The sequence below is a fragment of the Mustela lutreola genome, chromosome 12 (genome assembly GCF_030435805.1).
Source record: "Mustela lutreola isolate mMusLut2 chromosome 12, mMusLut2.pri, whole genome shotgun sequence".
Taxonomy (NCBI): domain Eukaryota; kingdom Metazoa; phylum Chordata; class Mammalia; order Carnivora; family Mustelidae; genus Mustela; species Mustela lutreola.
Window position 1 is genome coordinate 98,962,727 of NC_081301.1, and position 26,073 is coordinate 98,988,799.

Consider the following 26,073-nt stretch of genomic DNA (forward strand, 5'->3'; position numbering starts at 1 on the left):
CGCTGCATTAAGAACAGCCCCTCTCCCCGGGAGCCACCTGAAGCCAGCAGACCCGTCCCCGCGGCTGGCCGTTCATGTCACCAGGGCTTTGGTCTTCGCCACCCACAGAGGCTGGGCCTGTGGCTTTCTCTTCTCTCCCCTCGTTTCCTGCCAGCTGCCCGGCTGGAGCCCCAGGAGAGAGGGGCTCCCCTCCGGTACCTGAGCCCCGGGGACAGGGGAGAGCCGACGGAGGCGTGCGCTTTCGCGGACGTCCCTTGTCCAGAAGCCAGACACACTGTCTTTCCGCCTTGCACCAGATTCTCCTTATCCCGCCCTTGTCGTGAAATCTGACACGTGCGAGGGAGGCCGCAGCCGCGGGGTGGAGACAGCAAGCCCCCCCGCAGGACGCCCGCCCACTCACACCCCAGGACACCACTTCCTGGGTGCTCCTGTCCGGCGGACGCTTTGGGTGTTTTTCTTCTGTTTTGGTTTTATCACCTAGGACCTCGGTGCTCCTCTCTAAACAAACCCTTTGCTTTAGCCTGCTCAGGACCCTGCGCACATGAAATCGTGGAACTGTGTTCTGTCGCGGCTGTGTGTGCGTCCTGGTTCTGTGTCGCGGCTGTCTGTGAGTCCTGGTTCTGTGTCGCGACTGTCTGTGCGTCCTGGTTCTGTGCTGTGCTGTCACACCCGTGTCCCAGCATCTATGATCCACAGGCGTGAGCGTGGCCACTCTGTGCGGGTTTCCTGCAGTCACAGATAAAGCTGCTGGTAAACACGCCCCTTTCTGGGCGCGGAGGGCGTAGGCGCATGTGTCTTACCACAGACGCAGAGACAGATGCAGGCAGAGTGTGGATTTCTGCCTCACCAGGATCAAAGTGGTGTGCTCTCCCCAGAGAATTCCAGACGGTCTCCCGAAATGGTCCGACTCACACTCTCGGCGCAGCGCAGAGGGACCCGTCGCCCTGCCGCCCGAGAGCACTAGCGGCCTTTTGGATTCTTGCTGGTGCGGAGGCTGTTTGCACTGCGGTCATACTTGGCTCTTTCTCAGCTTTCTGAAGAGCTCGTGGCAGGAGCTCGCGGGGCCACCTGCAGTCCTCGGTCTGTTTTAACGAGAAAAGGTCCATGGGGGCTAACACAAGGTAGAGTGGGGGGGGGGGTTAGACAGGAATTCAGAAAACCTCAATTTGGATGCCTTTTCCTTGTTTCCAGGACCATGAGGTCAAAGAGGGGAAGGCTGTCAATCATGGAGAGTGACCCTTGGAACAGCCCCCGGATAGCATTGTCTCGCCGTCCAAATTCTCAATGCTCAGTCTCCGTTTTGTGTAGTTCTCATATCTCCTAACTGCACCTTGTGGGCAGTATTGATGCTTATGAGATAAACGAAATACAAGTAGCCCCACGTCCTGCATTATAAGACAGCTTCCTATCCAGTAGGCCGAGTTCCCCTCCTCTCTGAAAATAGGTTTTACCTTTTCTGGGTGGTGGTTTTTTATTTGATGGCAAGCAGCAGGCCTCAATGGGTGGTTGGACTGTGAAGACAGGTTCACGCCTGGGGTGCTGGTGGCCTGGGTGGGGAGGAGGGAGCTGTTTGCAAGGTGCGGACGGTTTCAGAAGTGATCATGCCAAGGACCCTGAGGGTCTGGGCATGTCGATCCACCAGCAACAGCTGCCAGAGCAGGGGTCTGGACAAGGGACCCATCCAAGCGTGACCCCACAAGAACTTTATTCTTATTTTTGAAGATTTTACTTACTTATTTGTCAGAGAGAGAGCACGCACACGCACACAAGCAGGGGGAGCAGCAGGCAGAGGGAGAAGGAGGCTCCCCGCTGAGCAGAGAACCCAATGCAGGACTCGATCCCAGGACCCCGAGATCGTGACCTGAGCCGAAGGCAGAGGCTTCACCCACAGAGCCTCTGAGGCGCCCCGGGAAATTTATTCTTAAAACAGTTCCAGTCCCACAGGACCCAGCTCAGCCCTCAATGTCAGGCGGCCTTTGGAGACGAATCCACAGGCAGGGGCAGCACGGACACATCTCGGGGGTGTGACCTCTTGCCACACGGAGGACTCATCAGAAATCCCCCAAACATGGAAATTCAGTGTAGCTTGGCACTTCTGAATGCTCTCCAAAATGTGGTGCATCGGGGCCCATGCTCAACATCTGGGCGTCTCTGTTTCCTCAGGGCCAGAAAGGCTTTCGGGAAGCCTCCTGCCTCACTGGCTCCCCGAGCTCCTGATTCCGACGGATTGAGTTGCTGCAGGGGAGAGTTGGGGGAGATCTAAGGAGCTGCACTGGGGGAGGGGCTTGTGGCCAGGTCTTGCTTTGCAGTCCCCACCGCCTGGATCTGCCCCCCCAAAATCCCACAGGCCCACTCCTCGGCTCGCTATTGGTCTCTGGAGTCCTGTTCACAGGGCAGGGGTGGAGAGCCCACAGGGGCACGAAAGCAGAGCCTGGGGGTCGGCACGGCCCAGGGCAGCCCTGTCCTCCAGGCAACGGGAGAGTGTGAGCGGATGCAGTCGGGCCCTGGGGAGCAGGGCTGCAGTCCGTGGTCCACCTGTGGTCTGGCATTTCCTGAGTAGAGTGCTTACCAAATGCCCCACACCACACTCTGGCAGCCGGTGGAGCCGTAGTGGCTGGATTGTGACCTCGGGGAAGAGAGGTGAGTGCAGACTGTCCCTGTGCTGTGGGTCCCTGTGCTGGTGGCCTGACCGTGCAGCCTCTCTGGGTGAGCTGAGCCCGGGCTCCCCCGCTGTCCACCCAGGGGTACCCCCGGGCCGTGGCTGTGGCCCACCCGCCACACAGCATTTCCTCGTTAGGAGCTGCCAGGGTCACCGAGCTGCCAGTTGGGCCTGTCGGGACGCAGGGGCTGAGCCTCAGAGCCCAGGTCAGGAAGGCCGCTGCTGCCCGCGGGGTGCGAGCATGATGCGTGGTGTCCTCTCGCAGGATCAGGGACAGGAACGACAACGGGTCATACGCCCTGTGCGTGCTGCATGAGGGGAAAGTGCTTCACTACCGGATTGACAAAGACAAGACGGGCAAGCTGTCCATCCCCGACGGGAAGAAGTTCGACACGCTCTGGCAGGTAGGGGCCGTCCGCGGGGCGGAGAAAGCCCACCCAGGTCCCTGCCCGATGCCCGCCCCAGCAGGGCCCTCTCAGCCCTCAGGTGCCCTGAAGCCAGCCCCAGGCGGGGACACGGACAAGGCGGGACGGGCCGAGGCTCCGGAAGGTCCAGGGCCGCTCAACTGTCCGCACCCCAGTGTCTGGGGACAGCGGCACTGGCAGGTGCACAGACAGCCCTGCAGGGGCACGGGGAGCACTTCTGTCTGCCGTCCACACTGAGCACCAAGGGGCCGGTGCCTCGGCCACCGCGGAAGGAATCCCCGCGAAATTAAGGCGGCGTAGAAAGCGGGTCGGCACCCGCTGCCCGTGCTCAGGATGTTTCCAGCTCTGGTCTGAGAAGGGTTTATTCTTGACCCCACTGTCAGGAAACCCCCCAAGTGGCACCTAATCCGGGGGCACATAGGCAGGAAACAAATGCCGTCAGACTCCCTCGTGGACCGAGGTGGGCACACGCCACGCACCTTCACGTGCCTCACAGCCCCACGTGGCCGTGCCGGGGCTGTGTGTTCGCACCCTCTCAGCCAAGCCCCTTTAAACAGCTGGGCCCAGCGGGGCCGGTTTCCCGTTCCCCATCGCTGCGCTTAGTGGATTGCCTGTTCCGGGGGAGTCCGTGAACCCCGAGCCCAGCCTGGCCCCTGCCTGTTTTTGTGCAATTCTTCAAGAAGTGGGTTTTTTTTTCCCCCACTTCAAAGACTCGAAGAGTCCTTTAAAGAAGAAAAAAAAAAAAAAAAAAAAAGCAAAGGATGTGCAAGCCTGAAATACTGCCTTCCGGCCCATTCTAGAATAAGTTTGCTCACCCCTGCCCGAGAGAGAACCCTGACAGGTATCCCCACCTGCGGGCACCCTCGTCCAGCACGTTGTCAGGAAGCAGCAGATATTGGAGTGACACTGGAGAGCTGGGCGGGATGCCTCCCTGCCTTAGGGACCCCGGTCCCCCAACGTCCCTGCCTTAGCGACCCCGGTCCCCCAGCCCGAGAGCAGCTCTTGCGTTCACCAGACCAGGTGCAGCTCCTGCATCAAGCGTGGTAGGGCTCGTCCCACAGCAGCGTCTGGTCAGCCGGTCGATCTCACACAGTAAAAGACACCGTAAAGAAGACGGCGCTGCAGGAAAGATAAAATAGATTCATTCAAGGGCGCCTGCCAGCTCAGTACGTAGAGCACATGACCTTGATCTCAGGGTCTACTTGCTGTTCATTAATTTTCTAATGGGCCAGTTGGACGCCGTGAGTCACAGTTTCCGGGAGCCATTAGCCAAGGACGGCTGCATTCTGTCCGCAGGCCCCCTCCCCCCTCCCCATGTCCCAGCTCTGCTGTCTTCTCCCCAGAAGTCTTGGGGTCAGTGATTTGGTCCCTCCAAAGCCGTTGCCCACAGCCCTCACAGAGCAGAAATTGATAGTAATAGCAGATTGGGATTCCTTGACCTGCCCCTCCTTCAAGAGAGGAAGTGCCTCGGGGGTAGGAAATGTGTCTTGTTCACCTTACTTTGCCTTCAGTCCTGTCTTGGGGCCCAGGCTGTTTGTTGAATGACTATATGAAGGAATAAGTATTGACATGCTGAATTTGTTTTTATAACATTACTTAAGTGTAAGAAAAACAAACAAATAAATGGAACTTGGTACCAAAAACGGAAGGGACGGGGGGTGTGGATGGGGGTGCCGCAGTCCAGAGGGACGGTGGTGGGCGGGCTCCTGTCCAGGCTGGGAATGTTCTGAGGGGGAGGCGTGAGGACGGACCAGGACGACCTCCCGAGGAAGCACATTCCGTTGTCCAGGGCTGTCCTCCAGGCGCTGTCCTCCAGGGATGCAGGGGGCGTCAGCTGTTCCAGGAAGGATCCCCCATCTCCTGCGTCTGGTGTTTATGGCTCTGTCCTCCTCTCTTCCAGCTGGTGGAGCATTACTCTTACAAACCCGATGGACTGCTGAGAGTTCTCACAGTTCCGTGCCAGAAGATCGGCGGGCAGACAGGTGGGTCCCTGCCCGGGAGCCTCAGTCCCTACGATCTCGACAGCGACCGGGCTGGCTTCACGGTCGGCCTGTCCCCCGTCACGGTGGGGAGTGGGCTGCTTCTTCCTGGTTGATAACAGATGAGCTCGGGTCACTCCAGCGAATCGCACATAGCCGGTAGCTTTCACTGGAGAAAGCGGGTTGGTCCTACTTCGTGGGTGAGGACGCCCAGTGAAGCAGGAGACACTGCCTCGGGGCCAGGCTGGCTGATGGTCAGGCCGAGCGCCCTCCCCCCAGGGGGAGGTGGGAGCCGCTGGGTGTGGGGGTCGTAGCCGTAACTGTCCACGCTCTTTCCACCCAGGAAGCATCAACTTCGGAGCCCGCGCGCCCCTCCCGGGAGCCCATCCTGCCGTAAGTGACGAGAGCGGGGCCCGCGGGGGAGCAGCCGGATGCTAGCGCCAGGAGAGGCGTGGGTCAGCCCACGGGATCAGCCGTGACTGTTCCTGCCACCCTTGATAGCCTAGGGCTGGGGACGTCAGCTGGACTTGGCCGACTTCTAGCTCTGGGCTGGCCAGGTTCATTTCTTCGTAGGTTAGACCGGGACGCCTGTATTAAATCGGAAATATGCCTCCTGGCGCCTTTGGGAAATGAGGGGCAGGATGCAGGAGACCGTGCACACGGTCTGCCGCCCAAGATGTCTCACTGAGCTTGTCCGCCCGGCTCTTTTGGTGAGATCATCGTTAGGAGAGGCCTCCACCTTTCCTGAGAGCTGGTTTGGCAGTAGCTTAATGGAGGCTTGGGTGGGGACGGGGTGTTCAGCAGCATCAGCGGAGAGAAGCCTCTAGAAAGGCCAGAACGCACCTCTCCGTCTGCATCCGTAGGAGGTGAGTGTGGCTGGTCCCCGCATCTCCACGTGGGCTTGCCCAGCACACGCACCTGCGGGGAGAATCCCGCCTTCCGGTCCCTCCCGACTCTTCCAAGCCGACACACAGGTTTATACCCAGAGGAGGAATCAGGTCCTGCTCCTTTCCGGGGAGCTCGGTGTGGACCTTCAGTGTCCTTTAATGCCGTCTCTAAAGCATAAAAACCCCCTCCCACGAGCTGTGTGCATCACATCCCCCTTTTGCCTGTTAATCCTTAAAAAACCACCAGCAGAAAGCAGAACGTCTCTCCTGCCCACAGTAAGCATGGTTGACCGCCCCCGGGCCGCACCCACATAGAAGCAGGGAGGCTCTTGGGGGCAGCCCCTGTCCCCAGATTGGCAGGGAGGGATGGAAGTTGCTAAAATACCAGACAACTTCAGCACCAGCACCTCAAATGGAGCCCCTGCGTAGAGCTGTGCGTCACCCCCAGTAGCTTCAAGAAGTTGAATATCTTGAAAAATCTTTTACTGACTGCGTGCCGACGCAGACAGGAAAAATGCGCCTGCCCCACGTGTCCAAATCAGGGAATTCCCACCAACCACGGGACCAGCCCCCGCGGATGTATAACACAATTGGGCACTTACTTCTGGTTTCTTTAGAATGATCTGTCTCATTTGAGATGTAGTATCTATAGGAGACGGGGCTGCTGAATGGGACAGCCCTGGTTCTAGAGCTTTCCATGGGAAATACGAACCAAAGTATTTTTCCAGATCCTTCCGCTCAGGGTGCAGGCTTTCCCTCTTACCTCCCCCATGACCAGGTGTGGCTGGCAGCACCCCTGCGGGGCACGGCGGGGGCTGGTGGTGTGGACACAAAGCCGGACAGAACATCATGTCGTGTGTTTGGTTTCTGAAACATTGACTCTCCCCTCTTTGCCGTTATGGTTTCTAGACGTGGTCGGCGGGAGGAATAATTTCCAGAATCAAATCGTACTCCTTCCCCAAGCCTGGCCACAGAAAGGTGCTGACGTGTCCCCTGCTTGCTACCCCCCAACGTGGCGGGACGGAGCCGCGCGCTCCCTCCCCGCTGCCCTCCGTGTGTGCTGCGCCCCCCGTCCCGCTGCTGTGCTCTCCCGCCTGCCGTGTGTGGGTCGCAGCCCTGCCGCCCCGGGCGCCCCTGCGAGCGTGCCCTCCCCGCTCCGTGTGCGCTTGAACGTCCTGCGGTCGGCCCGGGAGGGGGAGCCTCGTGTCCAGAACCTGCTCCGAGCAAGCCGAGGGATCTGTTGCCGAAATCGCGAGCTGCGGAGCACAGTGGTCGATTGTGTCAAGTATGTGCTGATGGAAGAAGGGGGGCCGGGGGCTTGTGGGGGCCGGACAGGGAGCGTCTCGGGCTGTTTATGGCGTGGCTTCCCAGGGCCACGGCCCCTGCATCGAGGCTGTAGAACACGTAGAAAAAGTCTGGAATTCAAGAGTTAGAAGTTCCTGTTTCTTCATGAGGCAGTTCAGTTCAACCTGGGGTGTATTTTGGGGTTTGGTTGCGTGATTGAATTGCAAGGGTAAAAGCAAAGTTTTTTTTTGTTTTGTTTTGTTTTTTAATGATTTTTATTTATAATGAATCATCTCCATATATGAATGGGTGCATGACTTTTTTTTGTTTCCTTATTTTTGTTTGTATTTTTTCATTGGTGGTAGAAAGTTGATTCTTTTGTTAATAATTCTTTTCACTTTCTTACCAATTTTTTTTTTCAAACCTTTCAACCGTACAGGTGGGTATAGACTCGTGAAGCAAGTTGCTGAAAGGACTTTCTAGAAACAATGGAAATAAAAAAGCATAAAATCTGAGGTTTTGTTTAGGGAGAATTTTCCAGGTGGGCAGTCAGACCCCAGGTGCTCCCAGTCCTGCTGACGATAGATCAGAGAAGAGAGTTTCGTGGGATGGTCGGGGAACGAGTTCTCTGATAAACGGAACGGAGTGGCTGTCTGTCTGAACGCCACATGGCCAGGCGCTGTGGACCAGCCCACGGAGCCTCAGCTAGGATGTGGCATTGTTTTGTGGGAGCTACAGTCAGGGCTGCCCATACCAGGGTGGGCGTGTGAGGAGACGGTGACCAGGTTGTTAAGGGGACACATTCTCTGTGTCTGGTGCCTCTTTGTCCCACTGCTTGGGGTTGGCCAGAAACCACTAGACCCAGCAGGTGACTGAGGCTGTGGCGTGGAAAAGGTCAGCGGCCACCAATGCAGAACAGTCTGTCCCGCTGCCCCCTTTCCGACCCATGTGGCCTGGGAACCCCTGTGGGCATGCGTCCCTTCTCTTGGGAGAGGGCTCCGCAGGGACCACTGGGACAGCATCGCACGGGCCCGTAGCCCAGCAGGAAATAGCCACAGGGATACAAAGCATCTTCTGATTCAGGGAGCTTTCCAATCCAGAGGCCTCTTTTTGAGGCCGTAATCATGGACTGAGCTCCAGCTAGCGACTGCGCGGCTGTGTTTTGGTGGTCAAACATGGGACACAAGGGCGTTTGGCCAAACGCAGCATGGACAGCCCTTTAGGGAACAGCTCAGTGTGGGACATGTGGCCTCCACAGTGCCAGGAACCCTTACTTGCCGGCTCCCGTGGCCTTCCCACGCCCAGGGCCTGCATGGCAGCCGTGGAGGAAGCCCTGTGGATGTGGGCCACGCCACTGATTGCCACTGACCGTTCAGTTGCTATTCCCTTTATGACGTGCCAACACACAGCCTCCCACCCATGTGCGGGCCCAGAGATGGACGGTCTCACTGTGCACGGACCACATGCCGTGTGTGGCTTAGTTCTGTGGCTCTCAGTGCAGCATTCCGGGATCCTTTGAGGAAGTGTGACCACTGAGAGATTTGTATGTAAAACACACACACACAGACTTATCTAAGTACACATATGTCAGTCACATGTACATGTTTAGAAACACACACACCTCTGCGTGCATGTACCTGCACACACACGTACAGGTGTAGCACAAGGACTGGCCTTACACAGTGAGAGGGGCTGACAAGGCAAATCCCGTATCTGCAGGGCAGACCATCAGGAAAGAGGGTTCTCGACTGATTAAGCCAGGACCCCCCAGTGTAATCTCATGAATTTAAGTCAGCTAATTAGGGATTGCAGTTATATCTACAGAATCCCTCCACAGCAGAAGCCAAATGACACTTTGATCAGATCACGGAGGACTGGAGCTCAGACTAGTCATGCGGACCCGTCAAAAAGTCAGGAACCCAGCCTGGTGAGAAGGCGAGACTCACAGCTAAGTAGGCTGGAGCCAGCTTGTTTCACTTGCAGCAACTAAGGAAATACCCAGAAAAGAAGCCCAAGGGAGAGCATGTGTCTGTATCTTACACTATCGAAATATCAGACCACCAAAATATCAGTAAGACTACCTGAAAATAAAGACGTGTCATCAAAGGAAACAATAAACTGGGAATCCATATGGGTCATGATGATACACTGGCAAGGTTAAGATCTTTAATATATAAAGAAATTCTGTAAGTCAGTAAAAGTTTGAACTAGTAGGCACATGGCAAAGGATGTCAGGAGGTAGTTTGTAGTAAAGCAGATAGAGTACCTACTTAGGAAAACATAAACGTAGAAAAAGCTGTTCTGTTTCATAAAAAGAGAAATGCAAGTGAAAACTGGGTGCTCTGTTAAGTTCACCTGTGAAATGGACCCATGTAAAAACGGACAGGATGTGCAGTGGGTGAGTAAGCCCTCCCACACAACTGGAGAAGTGTGAGATATGAGGCCTTCAAAGAAGGCAAGTTCACAACATCCATCCAAAATAAAACCACATAGGGCTTCTTACTTGCAATTTTGTTTCTAGGTATGTATTATCCTTCCCTCTAGGTGTAACTATGTGTCCATGAAAGTGTCTATTCCAGCACAGTGTAACTGACACAGTCTGGAAACAAACTAGAAGTCTGGCTTTGGGAAATAAACCAGTTACAACCAAAGCCATAGGGTGAGAGGCAGCTGAGGTCTAGAATTACTTCCAAAATCCAGTGTAAATGACAAACAAGGGATATGTGCTGATAGAACGTAAAATATTCTGGAAGAAATACAGAAACACAGCCGTGGAAGTAGTTACTGTGGGAGCACAAAATAGGGGGGTCAGGGAGACTCCCGTTCCACCGTAAACCCCGTGTGCCTGGGTAAATTCATACCTCTCCAATTTAATCAATTTTTTAAAAAAGAATTAAATATTATAAAGTAATGAATCTGATAAAGACTGTGAAAATACTTTTCTGGCAAAAAAAAAAAAAAAAAGCTCTTGCCTATTTAAATTTATAACAACTTGGAAATAGGCATTGAATTTTCATAGATGCCAAAAATATCAATAAAGAAGGATTGGGTGGTTTAAGTTATGAATTAAATGTATTTTAATTGCTCATCAGAAATATTTCTAGAAGAGCTGGTATTTATGTTTTCGCAAATGGAGGAAGAATTTTCTATTAATTAGGCAGTCACGGGGAAGGACTTACAGGAATTATGTCAGATATCCCATCTGTTTAGATAAGGTACACATGACTTTCTTGAGTTTGTTAATTTGATCAGTATACACAGTTGTGTTTTTCTTTTTAATAATTCTGGCCCCAAAAGGACATGTCAGAACTTGAATTAATTCAGGCATGTGGGTAGTTACTGAAAAGTATGCTTTGACTTGAAGAGGACTGTTAATTAGATATTAGAGATTCCATAATAAAAACTTAAGAACAGTCTAATTTAATTTTTTTCCGTAGAGACTGGGAATACTTTCGTCCTAAAAAATGCAAATGAAATTAAGTAAGTACAAATGTAGATATGATTCATCCTTCTCTTTGTCCTCCATAATCAAAACTCAAGGGACGGGTCTGTTTTATAGTTTCCTTCGATATTAGAGACACTTGGCCATTGCAAATCTAAAGATGAAGCTAACCGGCGAGTGTCAGTATGATTGACCCTCTCCCCTCCCCGCCAGAAAGGCTGGACGTCCTTAAACGAGTGAAGTCCTTCCCGCACCTAGAGCCAAAGTATTTGCCTGGTGCTTTAGGCACAGAAGCCCGTGCTTTGTGAACGGGCTGACTGTGACAACAGCGTCCTCACGGGCCGGCCTCCAGCTCCCCACACACGACCTAGCCGTCACCTGTGGCTCCGAGGTGGACGTGCGTTCAGACCCTTTGCTCATGCTTTATTCCAGCACCTGCCCTGGTGACTGGACCCCTGGAAGGCTCTGTTAGAATACGCAGTTCACTAGGGTTGAGCTAGAAGAGCCAAACAGGGAAACGGCTGTGAAGTCCCCCCGGCAGGAGGTCACGGTGAGGTGCGGGGACAGACCCTGGAGAAGACGTGTTGCCCTGGGGTTATCAGGGGCCACCCCGCAGCCCTCCGCTCCTGCGGTCGGGAGGATGGATGGGGGAGGTCAGGGGTTGGTTTGCAGGCACCCGAAGCAGATGTGGTCACACGGCCGGGGAGGGGCTGCCCTGGGCTCTGGGGTCTTGATCCCCCTTGGGACCACGGCTGCTCCCACAGAGACCGGAGCTGTGCCCGCCACAGAAGCCCGCATTCCGAAGCGGCTGGGACATGTCTGTGGTCCTCTTTCCTAATGCCGTGCCTGATCGGGAGAGGCCTGTCCGGAAGCCTAAACGTGAAGGTCTAGGAATGGACGTTAGGACACGGCGTGATGCTCCCAGGTCAGCGGGAGAGCAGTGCACGTGCACCGCGTGCGCTTCTGCCCCCAGAGGATCGCGGGCCAACACAGGTCGGTCTGCAGCTAAGCCTGGCCGGTAAGAGGTCAGGGATGGTAATTTAAGGCCTAATCTGGCCTAGTTGTTATTACTGGGGAGCGACCCGTGTCTAACCTCCTTTCCTAACACTTGAGGGGCACACCGAGGTCCTCGGAGGGCGAACACGCAGGTAGCGAGTGCCACCTAGTGGTGGCCGGCGGGCTGGCCGGGACACCTCGTGCTCTAGGCGGGACCCAGGTGATGGTCTTGATCAGGGCAGAGAAGAATCACCAGATGTAACGCGGAAAGAATCACGGCCGATGAGAGAAGGGGCCAGCAGTGTGTTTTCCTCCAAGTTCTAACGCGAATCTGTACGTTTGTAATTTAGCATTGTTCTCTGCAAAGTCCGAATTCTTTCTGGCCGAGCACTCGATCCCAGAGGGTGTTGGGTGACCTGCTCCGCGGCATACCCATCGGGCGCCGCAGGAAAGATGGGGCTGTGTTGTGACTCGACCTTCATCATCTCCTCACATGCCCCAACAACCAACATGACAGAAAATGTCACATTTCTTCGGAAGAACATTCCCTCCAGGGCCGTGCCGACCTCTGTCCCAGGGAGGTGATCCAGGGCCCGGGCAGGGGGCGGATGCAGTGACTGAGGGACTCGCGGGGCTCGGCCAGGCTGGGAAGGCTAGCAATGCCCCGGGGCCTGCGTGACCTTCTGCCCACCCGGGTGGGCGTGGGCTCGGTGTGTCCAGGACCACCAGCTCTCCCTCACTCCTGATGCCCTGGCATCCTTGTCTTGCATTTGTGCGCTTGTCCCTCTGCATTAGGCTCGCGGTGGCAGCTCCGTGCACTCCGGCCTGGTCTGTGACGTTGTGCTGTTCCGAAGAGCGTTAGCTCAGGACGGAGCGCCGGCCCGTGGAGAGGCAGATCTCGGGGTCAGGAGGAGGCGTCCTGGTGTCTCCTTGTCTGGGACAGCCGGCCCTGGCGTCCTGAAGTCATGTCTTTGGATCTCGGAGTTTCCTGCCTACAGGGAAGATCAGAGACAGTGACATGACTGTATATGTGCCCTTGTCCATTTGTACACTTGTCCCTCTGCTTTAGAATCTCCCCACAGGCTTCTTTTTATTTTTTATTTTTTTATTGAATACTGTTTCCACTCTGGAGTTCGACTGCAGCTGAGCCCAGGGCTAATGGGAGGCCTGGGGTCCCCCGTCTCTCCGAGGACAGTTCTGTCGAGACAGGGTGGTTGTGGCCTAGACAAGTGGGCCCACAGGACGCCCCGTCACCTGCAATCTCAGGCCGGTTCTTAACAGAGGCGGGTCGCCACCGGGTCGTCCCTGGGATTACCCACACCTGTTTCCCTCCGTTAGCGTAAGGCTGGAGAGAGCTGCCGGTGCTGAGACACGATCTCCATTCGTTCATTCACGATCATTCATTCAGTCACTCGCCGGTCTCTTTGGCACGATTTCATCGCGGTCCGGCGGTGGGCCAGGCGAAGTTCAGACGCAGGGAGGGCGCCACTGGGCCCCGGGCCTGACGCGGTTTTTGCTCCTGGTGCGTCCGGCCCCTCGGATGGCGCGGGGGAGGAAGAGGGAAGGTGAGCCGGGAGAGGCGGAGAGCGCGGAGCGAGCGCACCAGGAGAGCGGACATCAGTGGCCCCAACCCCGGGGTTGTCACGCCGGGAGCAGCAGCTCGGTGGCGCTCCGCAGTCAGGTGAAGACGGAGGGCCAGGTTCTGGAGATGGTGGCGGCCGTGGTGCTGTGTGGAGATGGTGGTGGCCGTGGTGCCGTGTGACCTATCATTGTCCTTCTGGTACCAGAGCCGGGGACGTCAGGCAGGCAGACGGGGACCCCGTGTGTGCCGTGAGTTAGGTCATGTGTGCGGCGAAGCTTGATGTCTCTGCGTCTTCACATTCGTCCAAACCCTGGCGGTATCTCGTGGCTTCCTGGCCAGTGCTTGGGCCCTGCTATGGGAAACAGCCGGCTGACCCTTCCGGTCAACTATATGAACTAACAAACACACCAAAGGTTTGATTGTGATTCTTTTTCACAAACCAAGTGTAGCCACACCCTCGTTTTAAGAGGAGGGGGCGAAGGTAGGCGGGAAGACTCGAGACAGAGACTTCCAGAAGGGCAAGGTTGTAGGTTGTAGGGACGTGAGGAGGACATCCGTCCCCCACTCCGTCAGCTCATCGTGCAAATGGGTGTGAATCAGATCAGTCATCAGGAAGGTCGCCGCCCTCGGGCACCCCATCCACGGAGCTAGATCTACAGGGAAGGTTAAGTTCAGGCGGAAACCAGGACCACACAGACGTTCTGGAGTCAGGATGGGGCAGCAGCCAGTGGGCACTCCGTGTTTTTCTTGCATAACTTCATATGACATTAAACTGAGCAGAGAGGGTTGACGGAGGGAGAAGTCGGGGGGTCGTGTGTAGGCAGAAATTGGGTTTGAACGGGTCTGTGTCCGGGGCCTCTCTGAGACCCGGTAGCCCCTCGAACCACAGGGGCCCGAGCTCCGTCTAGCCCCCACAGGGTCCAAGCAGTCGCCTGAAGCATGAGAGAAGCCACGGGGGCTTTTTTGTCTCTCCTGACGCTTTCCTTTGTCTTCCCGCGTCCGTCGTAATGTGATTGTCTGAAAACAAAAGTCATTGTGCAGATCAGCCCGGCAGTGTGTCTGGGAAGGCAAGTGACCCGCTGTCCTCTGTGTGCTTCAGGCCTCCTCGTCCGCCGGGAGCCGGCCCGAGAGCTCCGTGACCTTCAATCCTTACGAGCCAGACCGGGGACCCTGGGCCACGGACAGAGGTGAGACACGCGCGCTTCCATCCTGGGCCATTTGCCGCACAGCAGCACCGCCCGGAGCGGGCTCGCTAACTCAGCCCCACACGGAGGCCTAGAAGGTGCCTGGTGGGTGCCGCTGCTCTCGGGGACAGGTGGCAGAGGTCCCCTGTGTGTGCCACGGTGCCCTTGGGCCTGACGTGGTCTTTGCGGCCTCCATCTTCACCTCTGGCACGGAAGGCCCCTTTCTGGACACACCCATGCAAGACCGGGGGTGAGTCCCCTGGGGACAGGGGCGTGTTTGCTAACCCCCAACACACCGGGAGACACTGTACCCTGAGTGCTCAGCGGCGTCACAGCCGTCAGGGGAGACCAAGGTCTGGAAAAGGCGAGGTGTGACCGTGGGGGGCAGGAGCAAGTGATGCTGGGATTTTCAGCAGGGACCCAGCCCCGGGTCTCCTGTTGCTTGACTGCACCGCAGATGCCCAGAGAGAAGCCATGCCCATGGACACCGAGGTGTACGAGAGCCCCTACGCGGACCCTGAGGAGATCCGGCCCAAGGAGGTCTACCTGGACCGCAAGCTGCTGACCCTGGAGGACAGTGAGCTGGGCTCCGGCAACTTCGGGACCGTGAAGAAGGGCTACTACCAAATGAAAAAGTAAGTCACGGCGACGCCTCCGCACGGCTCGCCCTCCCCCCAGCTGACGTTCTAGAAACTGCCACACAACACGCATCCCGGGCATTCGGCCCCAAACACAGAGTCTAACCCAGCAGGGCCGGATCCTTCTTCGTGAACGGTGTGTGGTTCTCCCTCCCCGGTGCGGCTACGGCGAAGGCATTCCTTGTGTACGTTAACTCTGCAGATGCTGGCGATATAGTCCGCTCGTGGGAGGTGTGCATTAGAACGTAGGAATCCGCGAAACGTCGTAAAACGAGAACCACCCGTAACCAACAGTAGTGTCTTACTTTGGGGCCTTTTTAAGCATACATACACGCAGGTACTGTTCAGTTAAATTACTCAGCTGTGACAACAACACAGCATTTTTAAGTATTTTATTTTTCAAATCATTTCTTTCGCCCAGAAAATTCCTGATTACAGACATCATCAGTGTAACTATTTATCTGCTTTTTCCTATAATTTCAGATAATAATCCATACTGTACAATAACTACAATTCCCATGTCACTGAAATTTCTGCCCCTCACTTGCTCTGTAGAAGGGGTCCCGAAGAGTGTCCAGTACAAGGGTCAGCAGAGTCAGTATAGTCCTTCGAAACAGACCCTGTCTCTGAGTGTGTGTGTTTGAATGAGTACATTACTGATACGAGTAGAGTTGGGTTTAGTTGTTTGGTGTCATTTTGAGTTACGACATTTTATAGATGTTTTGTCCTGAGTGGGTGAATTTACGGGACTCAAGTGTCAAGAACATAGGAAGAACCTGCACAGAAACCCGCGCTTGCCATCCCGTGTCTCTGGATGCGTGTGACCGACTGATGGGCTCGTTTGAAAATCCATGCAGGCACGTCACAGTCGGTTGTGAAGTGAATATAAATTACTCTGTATTAAAGCAGGAATTTCTTCAACTCGTTCATGACACTTAAATTCCTCACTTAATTAAGTACATATATTAAAGGAGACATAACTACTGATATGTAATGTCAGCGGGAGGGTTTGGGGAGAGGAGAGATGTTCTGATTACTATTTACTGAGTTCTCGTTTTCTTCTGCTAAGATGACCTTATGTTTTTTCTCCTTTCTTGCGTTTATGTGGTGAAGGCCACTGACTCTTAGATGTTAAAAGCTACCACGACTTCCTGGGATAAACCCCTCTTGCTCATGAATCAGAATTCATCCTTTTTCATAAATCACCGAACTGAATTTACTTATACTTCTCTTAGAATATTTGCATTTATGTTCACGAGCGATACCCGTAAATGATTTTCTCGGAAGTTTCTTTGTCCGGTTTTGGCATCGGGGTTACTGCTGGCCTCAGAGTAACGTGGGAGGGTTCCCACCGCTTCTCTTCTCTGGAAGAGGCGGCGGGTGTTTTTTCGTCCTTCACTACTGTGAAGGATCGCGAGGATTCTCTTGTTCGTCTCGGCCCCTACCTCGCACCGTGCACCGAGCAGTTCCGGGGGGACGGTAGACGGAGCCGTGGAAAGGCACCACGAGGCCTGACGAGAGAAGCACAGGGAAGCATTCCAGGACAGCAGGAGGTGCAGGAAGGCTCCGGGGGCACTCGTGCAGGACCGACAGCTTGCAGTCTGCGCGGAAACACTTGGTAAACTCTACACCAACGTGGTCTGGGTTTTTGTGAACGGATGTTGGATTTACTCCACCGTTCTCTTATTTCACCGTCTTATTGGACGGTTCTGCTTTTATTCTCCACTTTCGGAGTTCAGCAAAGAAGTACTTCCTATGGGGAGGGGGTCCCATGCCAGAGAAATGCCCTTTTTCAGATCATGCAGAGTGAACGTCGTCCATTTGTTTACATCCCGCGCTATCCGAAAACTTTCAGGTCAGACAGGATCTATGGGATGCTTTTATGAGCAAGTGAAAATCGGGTTTTTTTTTTTTTTTGCAAACTTGTTGAAGCTTGCTTAAAATTATCAATGCTCCATTTTAAAAGGTGTTTTGTAAACCACGAGCTTTAACAGTGTAGCCTTTTTAGTTCTGCCTCCAGAGATTCGCTTTGACATGTATCAAAGGAACATTCTACTCACCCACATTACAGATGTCGGAGATGGACCCGCAGAGGTTGCAGGAATCCGTGCGTGTTGCGGTTTCTGAGGTTTATTTGAAAATTATTTGCGTGTCTTGTACTGTTCAGGCTCTGCTTGGCCGGGCGTCTTCCAGCAGCTCCTCATGATCTGTAGCTAACGCGGGGCTGCCCTGTCTACAACATGGGAGAACACGGCTGCGGACATCGCGATTACACGGTTTCTGGCGCAGCAGTTGTGCTTCCCGGAAGGTGAGTCCATAGAACACAGCCGCTCCGAGTTTCTTATGCGATCTGGTTTCTTCCGCAGAGTCGTGAAGACGGTGGCTGTGAAGATTCTCAAGAACGAGGCTAACGATCCCGCCCTTAAAGACGAGCTGTTAGCAGAAGCGAACGTCATGCAGCAGTTGGATAACCCGTACATCGTGCGCATGATCGGGATATGTGAGGCCGAGTCCTGGATGCTGGTCATGGAGATGGCCGAGCTCGGTCCGCTCAACAAATACTTACAGCAGAACAGGTACCTCGAGGTCCCGGCAGCTGACGCTGTGCCGGGCAGGGCCCGCCCGCCCAGTGTACGTCATCGCCTCAGGGCTCTGCTGGCCCCACGCTCGGGGCCCTTGGGGGAGGAGGGAAGAGAGCTGTAGTCTTTGCGTCGGATGCTCCTGCAGCTCCTCCGGTGCTCAGGACTCCGGCCGAACGGTTTGGTTCCCCTTCTGCTTTCCCACGCTGTACGGCCCAGCTGTAGAATCAGCCTTACAATACCTCGGCCGTCCGTCTCTGCTCACTCGGCAGAGCACGCCCTACCGAGGCAGAGAAATATTAAAACAAACATTTTAAGAGAAGGTACCAGTGATTGACGTCTTACACGTCTGACCGAGCTCTGTGTCCCCACGAGTAACGCTGAAAACTGTTGCTGCTGACGGGCTGCGGCCGCGGGTGGGGGACTGACACTGTGTCCGTCTGAAGCCACTGCTGAGGCAGAGGGACTCCCATGGAATAAGTCATAACCGGAGCCTCTGGGTACATTGTCCCGTACGATACGTTACACGTGTGCTCTGCTTTGATTGTATCTCTGATCAGCACAGGAGGAAGGTGCCATTACCCCACTTTGCAGGTGACAAACAGTCAGATTTGGTTTTGTTCCCTGTCCAGTGTGGGAACGAGAATTCCAGGCAAACCTGGCCTGTCCACCCCAGTCGCAGCGCACCTTGAACGTCCTGGTTGTGCAACACCAGGCTCACGGGGCTCGGTGGGGAGTGGCTGTAAGTGAACAAGGGTGTCTGCCGCCACCTGCTGCTCTTACGAAGAGTCGGACATGAGGGGATCTCTGCCTGCCTGAGAGCCCGGCTGGCCGGTCCCCGGTGCACTGTGGTCCGCCGTCACTAATGACCCGTGTGTGACTTTCAGGCACGTCAAGGACAAGAACATCATAGAACTGGTTCACCAGGTTTCTATGGGGATGAAGTACTTGGAGGAGTGCAACTTCGTGCACAGGGATCTGGCAGCAAGAAACGTGTTGCTGGTGACGCAACATTACGCCAAGATCAGTGATTTCGGGCTTTCCAAAGCACTCCGCGCTGACGAAAACTACTATAAGGTAGGAATGACTTCACCCGTATGGTGAGAATCTGAAATGCAAGTGTTTGTGTCCTTTATTTGATTATGTTTCAGGGTTTCAGGAAGCAACTTCCCTATTTAAGAAATGTTCTTGTTAAGCTTTGATTGTATTGTTTTAAAAAATGGAAATATTTATATATCACAATTTGACTTTATTCCAAATAGTAACTTCCAAACTATATTCCTGAGAACCAAAAGGAATCAAGGTATTAATTGATAACTCATTAAAAAACAAAACAGCATAGACTTGCCTCCTTAGCTTACTTCAGAAAACGTGTTGGACAGGTTGATTCTTGTAGAATTTCTCAGAGCCCGTCCCCGACCCCCCAGATGAACTGATAGCAGCTCGAGGAAGGGAAACACACAAGAAAGCCTCATGTGAACTCAGCCACACTGTGGATGTACAGTCTAGGCTGATCAACTGGAAAACGCATGAAAATGGAACCCAGATAGCGAAAGAGCGGCCAAAACCAGATCTCCAACGCTCCGGGTGCCGGGCGGTGTTCAGCGTTCTCGGAAACAGACAGCGCGTCCGAGTTCGCACTTGTGGGTGGCACGGTGGGGGCCTCGGGGTTGCCCTGAGCTCCACACCCTGGAGCGCCTGGTCCCCCACCCACCCACTCGCTTCTCTCTGGCACGGCCGCCCTGCGGGTGGCAGATGGGCACAGCGCGTCTTGGTCAGCGAGGGGTCGGCACAAAGGACAGGCAGCAGGAGCGGAACTGCCCCGCAGAAGCCGGTGCCAGAGCAGAGCCCCTTCAGAGAAGAGCCACCGTTCAAAAAGCACCGAGTGAGCCCTTTACGGACACGGATGGAAAGTGACTCGGAGGAAGCAGCCGCCCAGAGGGAGAGCCCCACGCACACGCCAGAGAAAAGCAGGCCTTCCATCGGAGGCACTTTGGAACATACATTTTGTTGTGATGATTAAAGAGAGAAGAAAATCGAGACTGAGACCAGGACTCGAGGAGGATGCGGGGAAGTTGGCTTAACAAATCGTCCCCAAACTTAGTGCGTTAACACAATACCAAGTGTTAATTGACCCGCAGTTCTGCGCTGCGGGTGGGGCGTGGGGGTTGGCGCGTCTCTGCTGCTCACGGTGCCTCAGGGGCGGTCCCCAGCGGGCGGGAGGATCGGCTCCCACTCTGCTCACTTGCACGGCTAGAGCCTGGTCTCCTGTGGGCTGGGGTCCGGGACCTCCACTGGGGCGTACCCAGGCAGCCTGGTTCCCCTGTACATGGCCTCTCCGTGTGGCCGTGGCTTGCTCACAGCAGATGGGTCCTGAGGGCAGGTGACTCAGGAGGCAGGAAGAGAGGCTGCCGGGCTCCTAAGGCCAGGACCCACGAGCTGGCTAGAGTCACACCCACCTCCTGCTATGGGACACGGCACGAAGGATCCACTGCATGGGACCCCCAAGAGATCAGCAAAGCTTGGACACCTAGAGACAGCTAAGAACCAGGAGGAATGCTGGGGCTGCCACTGTCGGCCCCTCGGCGGGAGCCACCATGGTTCCCAGTGACCTCCTGTGCAGAGGCCCCCTGGCAGCCTTCGCCACTGAGGACCTGTGGCTGCTGTGGACGCCCCCAGCTTCTGTCACCGAACATCCTGCTATGGACCCCCGTGGACTGCCCCACAGAGAACCCGAGGTGTTCAGTGCTGTGCAAACCACCAAAAGCACGGTCTTTGCAGACTCTTTGCCAACTGCATTTTATAGGTTTTCACCACAGATGATTCCACGCTCACAGAGAGCAGAGGCCTGAGTCCCTCCCTGCTCCCCACCCCCACTTCCTAGAACCCAGGACAGCAGCTACGCAGAACACCAGCCCAGACACCCACAGCTGACCTGCACCCCCAGGCTCACCCTCGTTGCTCTCGCCTGCCTCTGCACCCCTGCACGCTGCCAGCCCGCCTCCCCTCGCTGCCCTCCCCACTGTGCCTGTGCTTGGAATGAGCCTGTGCAGCTGTGGGAGCGCACACGGACGGCCAACTCAAGGATCATGAAGGATCAGGGAAACTTGAGAGCATCGCAGTAAACTGCCAGTAACTGACCCCAAAGAAATGGAGATGCATGAACTGACAAGAAATTCAAAAGCGTCTTCTTAAAATGAGCAGAGAGCTGCACAGAACACAGATAAACAATTTTTTTAAAAATCAGGAAAATGATACAAGAACAAAAAGAGAAGTTCAACAAAGAGATGAAGAACATAAAAAATCAAAAGAAATTTTGGAGCTAGAAAATACGACCATCGAACTGAAGAAGACCATGGAGAGTTTCGGTTGCAGACTAGACCAAGCACAAGGAAGCATCAGTGAACCCAAGGACAGGTCATTTGATATGATCCCGTCAGAGGTGCACACAGAAAATGAGATGGGGAAAGCCTCCACGACCTATGGGACGCCATTAAGAGAAAAAAGTCCCACATGATTGGATTCCCAAGGGGAGGAGAGAGGGAGAGAGAGGCAAAACCTTACTTTTAAGAAATAATGACTGAGAATTCCCAAATCTGGGGAGAGATCTGGACATCCAGGTTCATGAAGCTCATTGGTCTCCAAACAAATTAAGTTCAGATGGATCTTCTGCAAAGATTATGCAGAAACCGTACAGGCCAGGAGGGGGCGGGAGGATGTATTCCACCTGCTGAAAAGAAAGATCTGGCAAAGGTTACTTTCATGCATCAAAGTTGTCCTCTAGAAGTGAATAAAATACAGACGTTTCTAGATAAACAGAAGTGGAGGGAGTCCATCACCGCTAGACCTCACTTAGAAGAAAGCTGAAAGTTCTTCAGGCTGAAATGGAAGGATACAATTTAGTAACATGAAAATATGCGGCACACTGGTGGAAGTAAGTCTACGGTCAGATCCAAAATATCCCAGTCCCACAACACAGTGTTGTGTTGATCGCTTAACTAGTAGAAAGATTAAAGGACGGGGTATTAAAGATCCCCATAGCTACAATAACTTGTAGCGGATAATAGTGTAAAAAGATATGAATTGTGACATCAAAACCATAAAATATGTTGGGAAGAAATGAAAGGGTAGAATTTTTGTATACAAAGTGAAGTTATCACCTTAAAACAAACTTATATTTACTAGATGTTTTATGTAAGCCTCAGGGTAATCAGAAAGCAAAAGCCTACAGGAAATACACTCAGGATGGAAGAGATTCTAGGCAAACTGTTTTGGAAAACCATCAAATCACAAAGGAAGACAGCAAGAGAGGAATAAAAGAAGAAAGGAACTATAAAGCAGCCAGAATACAATAAGAGGGCATTTGTAAGTTTTTACCTATCAATAATTAATTGCAAATGGATTAAATTCTTCAACCAGAAATACAGGGTGGCAGAAAAATTTTTTTTTAAAAATGACCCAAACTACATGCTGCCTGCAAGAGACTCACTTTAGCTTTAAGAACACACATACTTTAAGACGAAGGGATAAAGATATTCCTTTGAAAATGGAAACCAAATAGTAGCAGATGTAGCTATATTTAGTCAGATGAAACAGACTTTAGGTCAAAATCTGCAATAAGAAACAAAGAACATCATTGTATTAATGATGGAGTCGATTCATTAAGAGGATTTAACAATTCTAAATATATATGTACCCAACATTGGGGAACTTTCTGAATATAACTGAGTAAACAGGTACCAACACATCTGAAGGGAGAACTAACCATTATACAATGGTACTAAGGGTTTTCAGGACGGATAAGTCGACCAGACAGAAAATGGATAAAGAAACATTGGACTTGAACTAAACTTTAGGCCAAATGCACCTTAACGGAACTTGCAGGTGATTCTACCATTTACAGGAGAATTAACACCAGTCCTTCTCAGGCTCTTCCAAAAAATGGAAGAAGAAGAAATATGCTCCAACACATTTTATAAAGCCAGCATTACTCTGATCCCAAGGCCAGATAAAGATAGTATCACAAAATAAAACTATAGGCCCAAATCCCTGATGAACATACATGCAGAAATTCTCGATAAAATTCTAGCAAACGAGAGGTGCCTGGGTGGCTCAGTCATTAATCATCCGCCTTCAGCTCAGGTCATGATCCCAGGGTCCTGGGATTGAGCCCCACCTTGGGCTCCCTGCTCTGCGAGAGGCCTGCTTCTCCCTCTCCATCTGCCCCTGCTCATGCTCTCTCATGCTCTCTCTCTGTCAAATAAATCAAAAAATCTTAAAATAAAAATACTAGCAAACTGAATTCAACAACTCATTACAAGGATCATACACCACGATCAAGTGGGATTTACCCCGGCATGCAACGATGGTTCAAGATCCACAAAGCGATTAACGCGGTGCGCTGCATTGATTGGATGAGCGGTAACAGTCATATGGTCATCTCAATGGATGCAGGAAAAGCATTTGACAAATTTCGGCATCCTTTCGTGATGAGTACTTTCAACAAAGTGGGTATAGAAGGAATAGGCCTCAACCCGCAGAGCCATGAGGACAAGCCCACTTCTCCGACCGGACTCAATGGAGAAAGATCAAAAGCTCTTGGTCTAAGATCAGGAACAAGGGAAGGACGTCCACTCATACCTTCCTACGGCATGGAGGTTCCTCAGAAAGTTAGAGATGGAGCTACTCTACGACCCAGCATGTTGCACTACTGAGTGTTTATCCAAAGGACACAAAAATAGTGATTCAAAGGGGCACCTGCACCCGCATATTTATAGCAGTGATGCCCACAGCATGGGGTTAAGGAGAGACTTAAAGTGTAAAGTGCAGAACATATGTCCTGAGCTCTTCTACCTCCCCAAAGGGAGGATATATTATCCATCTGTACTTGGATGTAGATTTTCTGCAAAGATTCTGGAAAAATGATCAAATGTGCCCATCTCTATGGAGGAAGATTTGAAGTTGGTGGAGAGAGACCTCACTTTTCGACATATTTAGGATACGTCAAAGGGTTATCTTTGTATCACCTCGAAATTCAAATTCTAATGGAAATAACACCTGTAACTATATTGTTCCGAGCTTTGGAAATCCGAATCTCGAAGTAATGCATCACATGACTGAGTCGGAAGTGTAATCAGAGCGTCTTAGAGACACCCACGGTGCCTGTGGTCTCACAGCGATGTCCCGGGCTGGCCCCCTGCTGACCCACTGTAGGGCAGCGCATCTCCCTCCCTCCCCACAAGGGTGCTTGTTAGGGTGACCACTCACCCAGGAGGCAGCAGGACTGACTTACGCATTGAACACCAAGCCCCAGAGGAAGGGGTTTCCATTGGGCACAATTTTGATCTCTTTACTACCCCCTTACTTTTTTAAATTAGAAAGTTGAAAACATTTTTGGAGCACTTGGCTGTCTCAGTCGGTGGAGAGCGTGACACTTGATCTCAGGGTTGTGAGTTTGAGCCTCATGTTGGGTGTAGAGATCACTTAAAAATAAAATCTTAAAAAAAAAAGAACTGTTTAAAACATTTTTTGACCAATACTAGTGGTCTGTGACAAAATAATTAACATTGGCTTAAAGCCATAGCTAGGCACCTAGTAAAAGTTAACTGTTCTCGGGAATAGCCCAGAACTTGGAGCACATCCAGGAAGCTAAAAATTCAGGCTTGACTCTTGCATTGTCACAAGAAGCTCCATGAAGTTGTGAGTAGAAAAAGACAAAAGGATACAAGAAATACAGCCTGAATCTTAAAACTGTGCTTAAATCTTGAATGTTTTAATTCTTTAAGATTTAAGACCTATTTTTTTAAGATTCAGACCAAATATGTACGTACACACACACACACACACACGTCCTTTCATTCCTTTTTTTTTTTTTTTTTACTTTGGCGAACACACGTTACTTTTATTTGTCGACAGAAATCCCCGTCTGAACCATTTTTAAGTGTGCACAAGCTCCCTCCGGAATTCTCTGAAACTCAGTCCTCCTTACACAGCCTCCCCCCGTCCCCGGCAGCCACCTCTGTGACATGAACCCTCTCGGGGCCTCGGGTGACTGTGTTCACGCACTGTCGCTACTGCAGGGACTCGGCTGGCTGAGTTCACGGAGCCTTCCTGTCCGACGCCCGACGACCCTCCATGGCGTGGACGCTTGGGTGGTGCACACCTTCTCCCGCCAGGCACCCTCCATCCTGTTTTACCGAGAGTCTCTGTCTGCTTTGCTTTCAGGCCCAGACGCACGGGAAGTGGCCAGTGAAGTGGTACGCTCCCGAGTGCATCAACTACTACAAGTTCTCCAGCAAGAGCGACGTCTGGAGCTTCGGTGTGTTGATGTGGGAGGCGTTCTCCTACGGGCAGAAGCCCTACCGGGTGAGCCCCCGCCGTTTCGGTTCTAGCTGCGTGGCTCGCGGAACAGACAAGGCCCGGATGATGTCACAGGACGGTGAAAATCATGAACTCTAAAAGTCTGGGCTCCTGTCAATGACAGGGAGCCACGGGGACGACCTCAGTTCACTCTGACCGGACACGTGACATTGACGGAGCAGCGGACTTAGTCTTCTGGGCTTTACACATAATAAGTACGCATGAGAGACGCCCACGTCAACATCGTAATTGGAGTGGAAAGAGATATTTAATCCTGGCTATCTCCAGGGTTAAACTGACAGTTCAGTTAAATATTTTAGATTTTTTAAAGTCAAAATATGTATGCCAGGAAGGGCACATGGGCTAGAATACAGCTTATAAATTCTCACAAGTGGGTGTGTCCGTGAAACGAGCCCCCAGATGACGAAACAGGAGGCCCCCGTGCCCTCCGAAAGCACAAGCTGTCCCCCAGGGACAGCCCCGTCGGACTTGTAGACCACGGGTTATGAAATAGTGCAACCTGTACTTTTTACCTCTTTGGGCCGGGGTAGGACTTAACCTGTTGTTGCGCTGTGTTTTGCCAGATGCCGTCTTTAGTGAGTCTGGGCGTGTTTTGCATTTTAGGGCATGAAAGGGAGTGAAGTCTCGGCTATGCTGGAGAAAGGAGAGAGGATGGGGTGCCCCGCGGGGTGCCCGAGGGAGATGTACGAGCTCATGAAGCTGTGCTGGACGTACGAGTGAGTACCCTGCATGCCCCAGTTTATGCAAAGGCCCTGAGGCACATGGGAAGGCCCTGGAGAGAAGCAGCCCCTCTGCCTTTCCATGAACCGGGGCTGTGCTCCCTTCTAACCGAAGAGCTGTGAGTGGCTGGCTTCCTGGGCCAGGCTCTCGTACTCTTCGGTATAAAGAAGCAGTTTAGACAATGAGCTCTAATCCAGGTGTCAGAATTTAAGTGTAGATGCTGTCATCTGGGGGGAAGGGTGGCCGGTGTAGAAGGTGTCGGTGGGAGTCCGGGCTGGCGCTGTGTCCCATCTTTGGCAGTACTGGACAGCGGAAGTA

General features: G+C 53.0%; 1 protein-coding gene across 4 annotated transcripts in view; it reads left to right on the plus strand.

Moving 5' to 3' along the window:
• SYK (spleen associated tyrosine kinase) overlaps positions 1 to 26,073 on the plus strand; it is a 67,605-nt gene that overhangs the window by 36,930 nt on the left and 4,602 nt on the right. For 2 of the 4 annotated variants that reach the window (XM_059143574.1, XM_059143575.1), the window contains 10 exons: positions 2,925 to 3,063; positions 4,985 to 5,066; positions 5,407 to 5,456; positions 6,860 to 6,928; positions 14,354 to 14,441; positions 14,896 to 15,073; positions 17,443 to 17,652; positions 18,543 to 18,732; positions 24,880 to 25,020; positions 25,639 to 25,751. In XM_059143574.1, the coding sequence (XP_058999557.1) occupies positions 2,925 to 3,063; positions 4,985 to 5,066; positions 5,407 to 5,456; positions 6,860 to 6,928; positions 14,354 to 14,441; positions 14,896 to 15,073; positions 17,443 to 17,652; positions 18,543 to 18,732; positions 24,880 to 25,020; positions 25,639 to 25,751 (1,260 nt within the window). The remainder of the gene's footprint in view (positions 1 to 2,924; positions 3,064 to 4,984; positions 5,067 to 5,406; positions 5,457 to 6,859; positions 6,929 to 14,353; positions 14,442 to 14,895; positions 15,074 to 17,442; positions 17,653 to 18,542; positions 18,733 to 24,879; positions 25,021 to 25,638; positions 25,752 to 26,073) is intronic. The other 2 variants (XR_009346686.1, XM_059143576.1) reach the window with 2 other exon arrangements.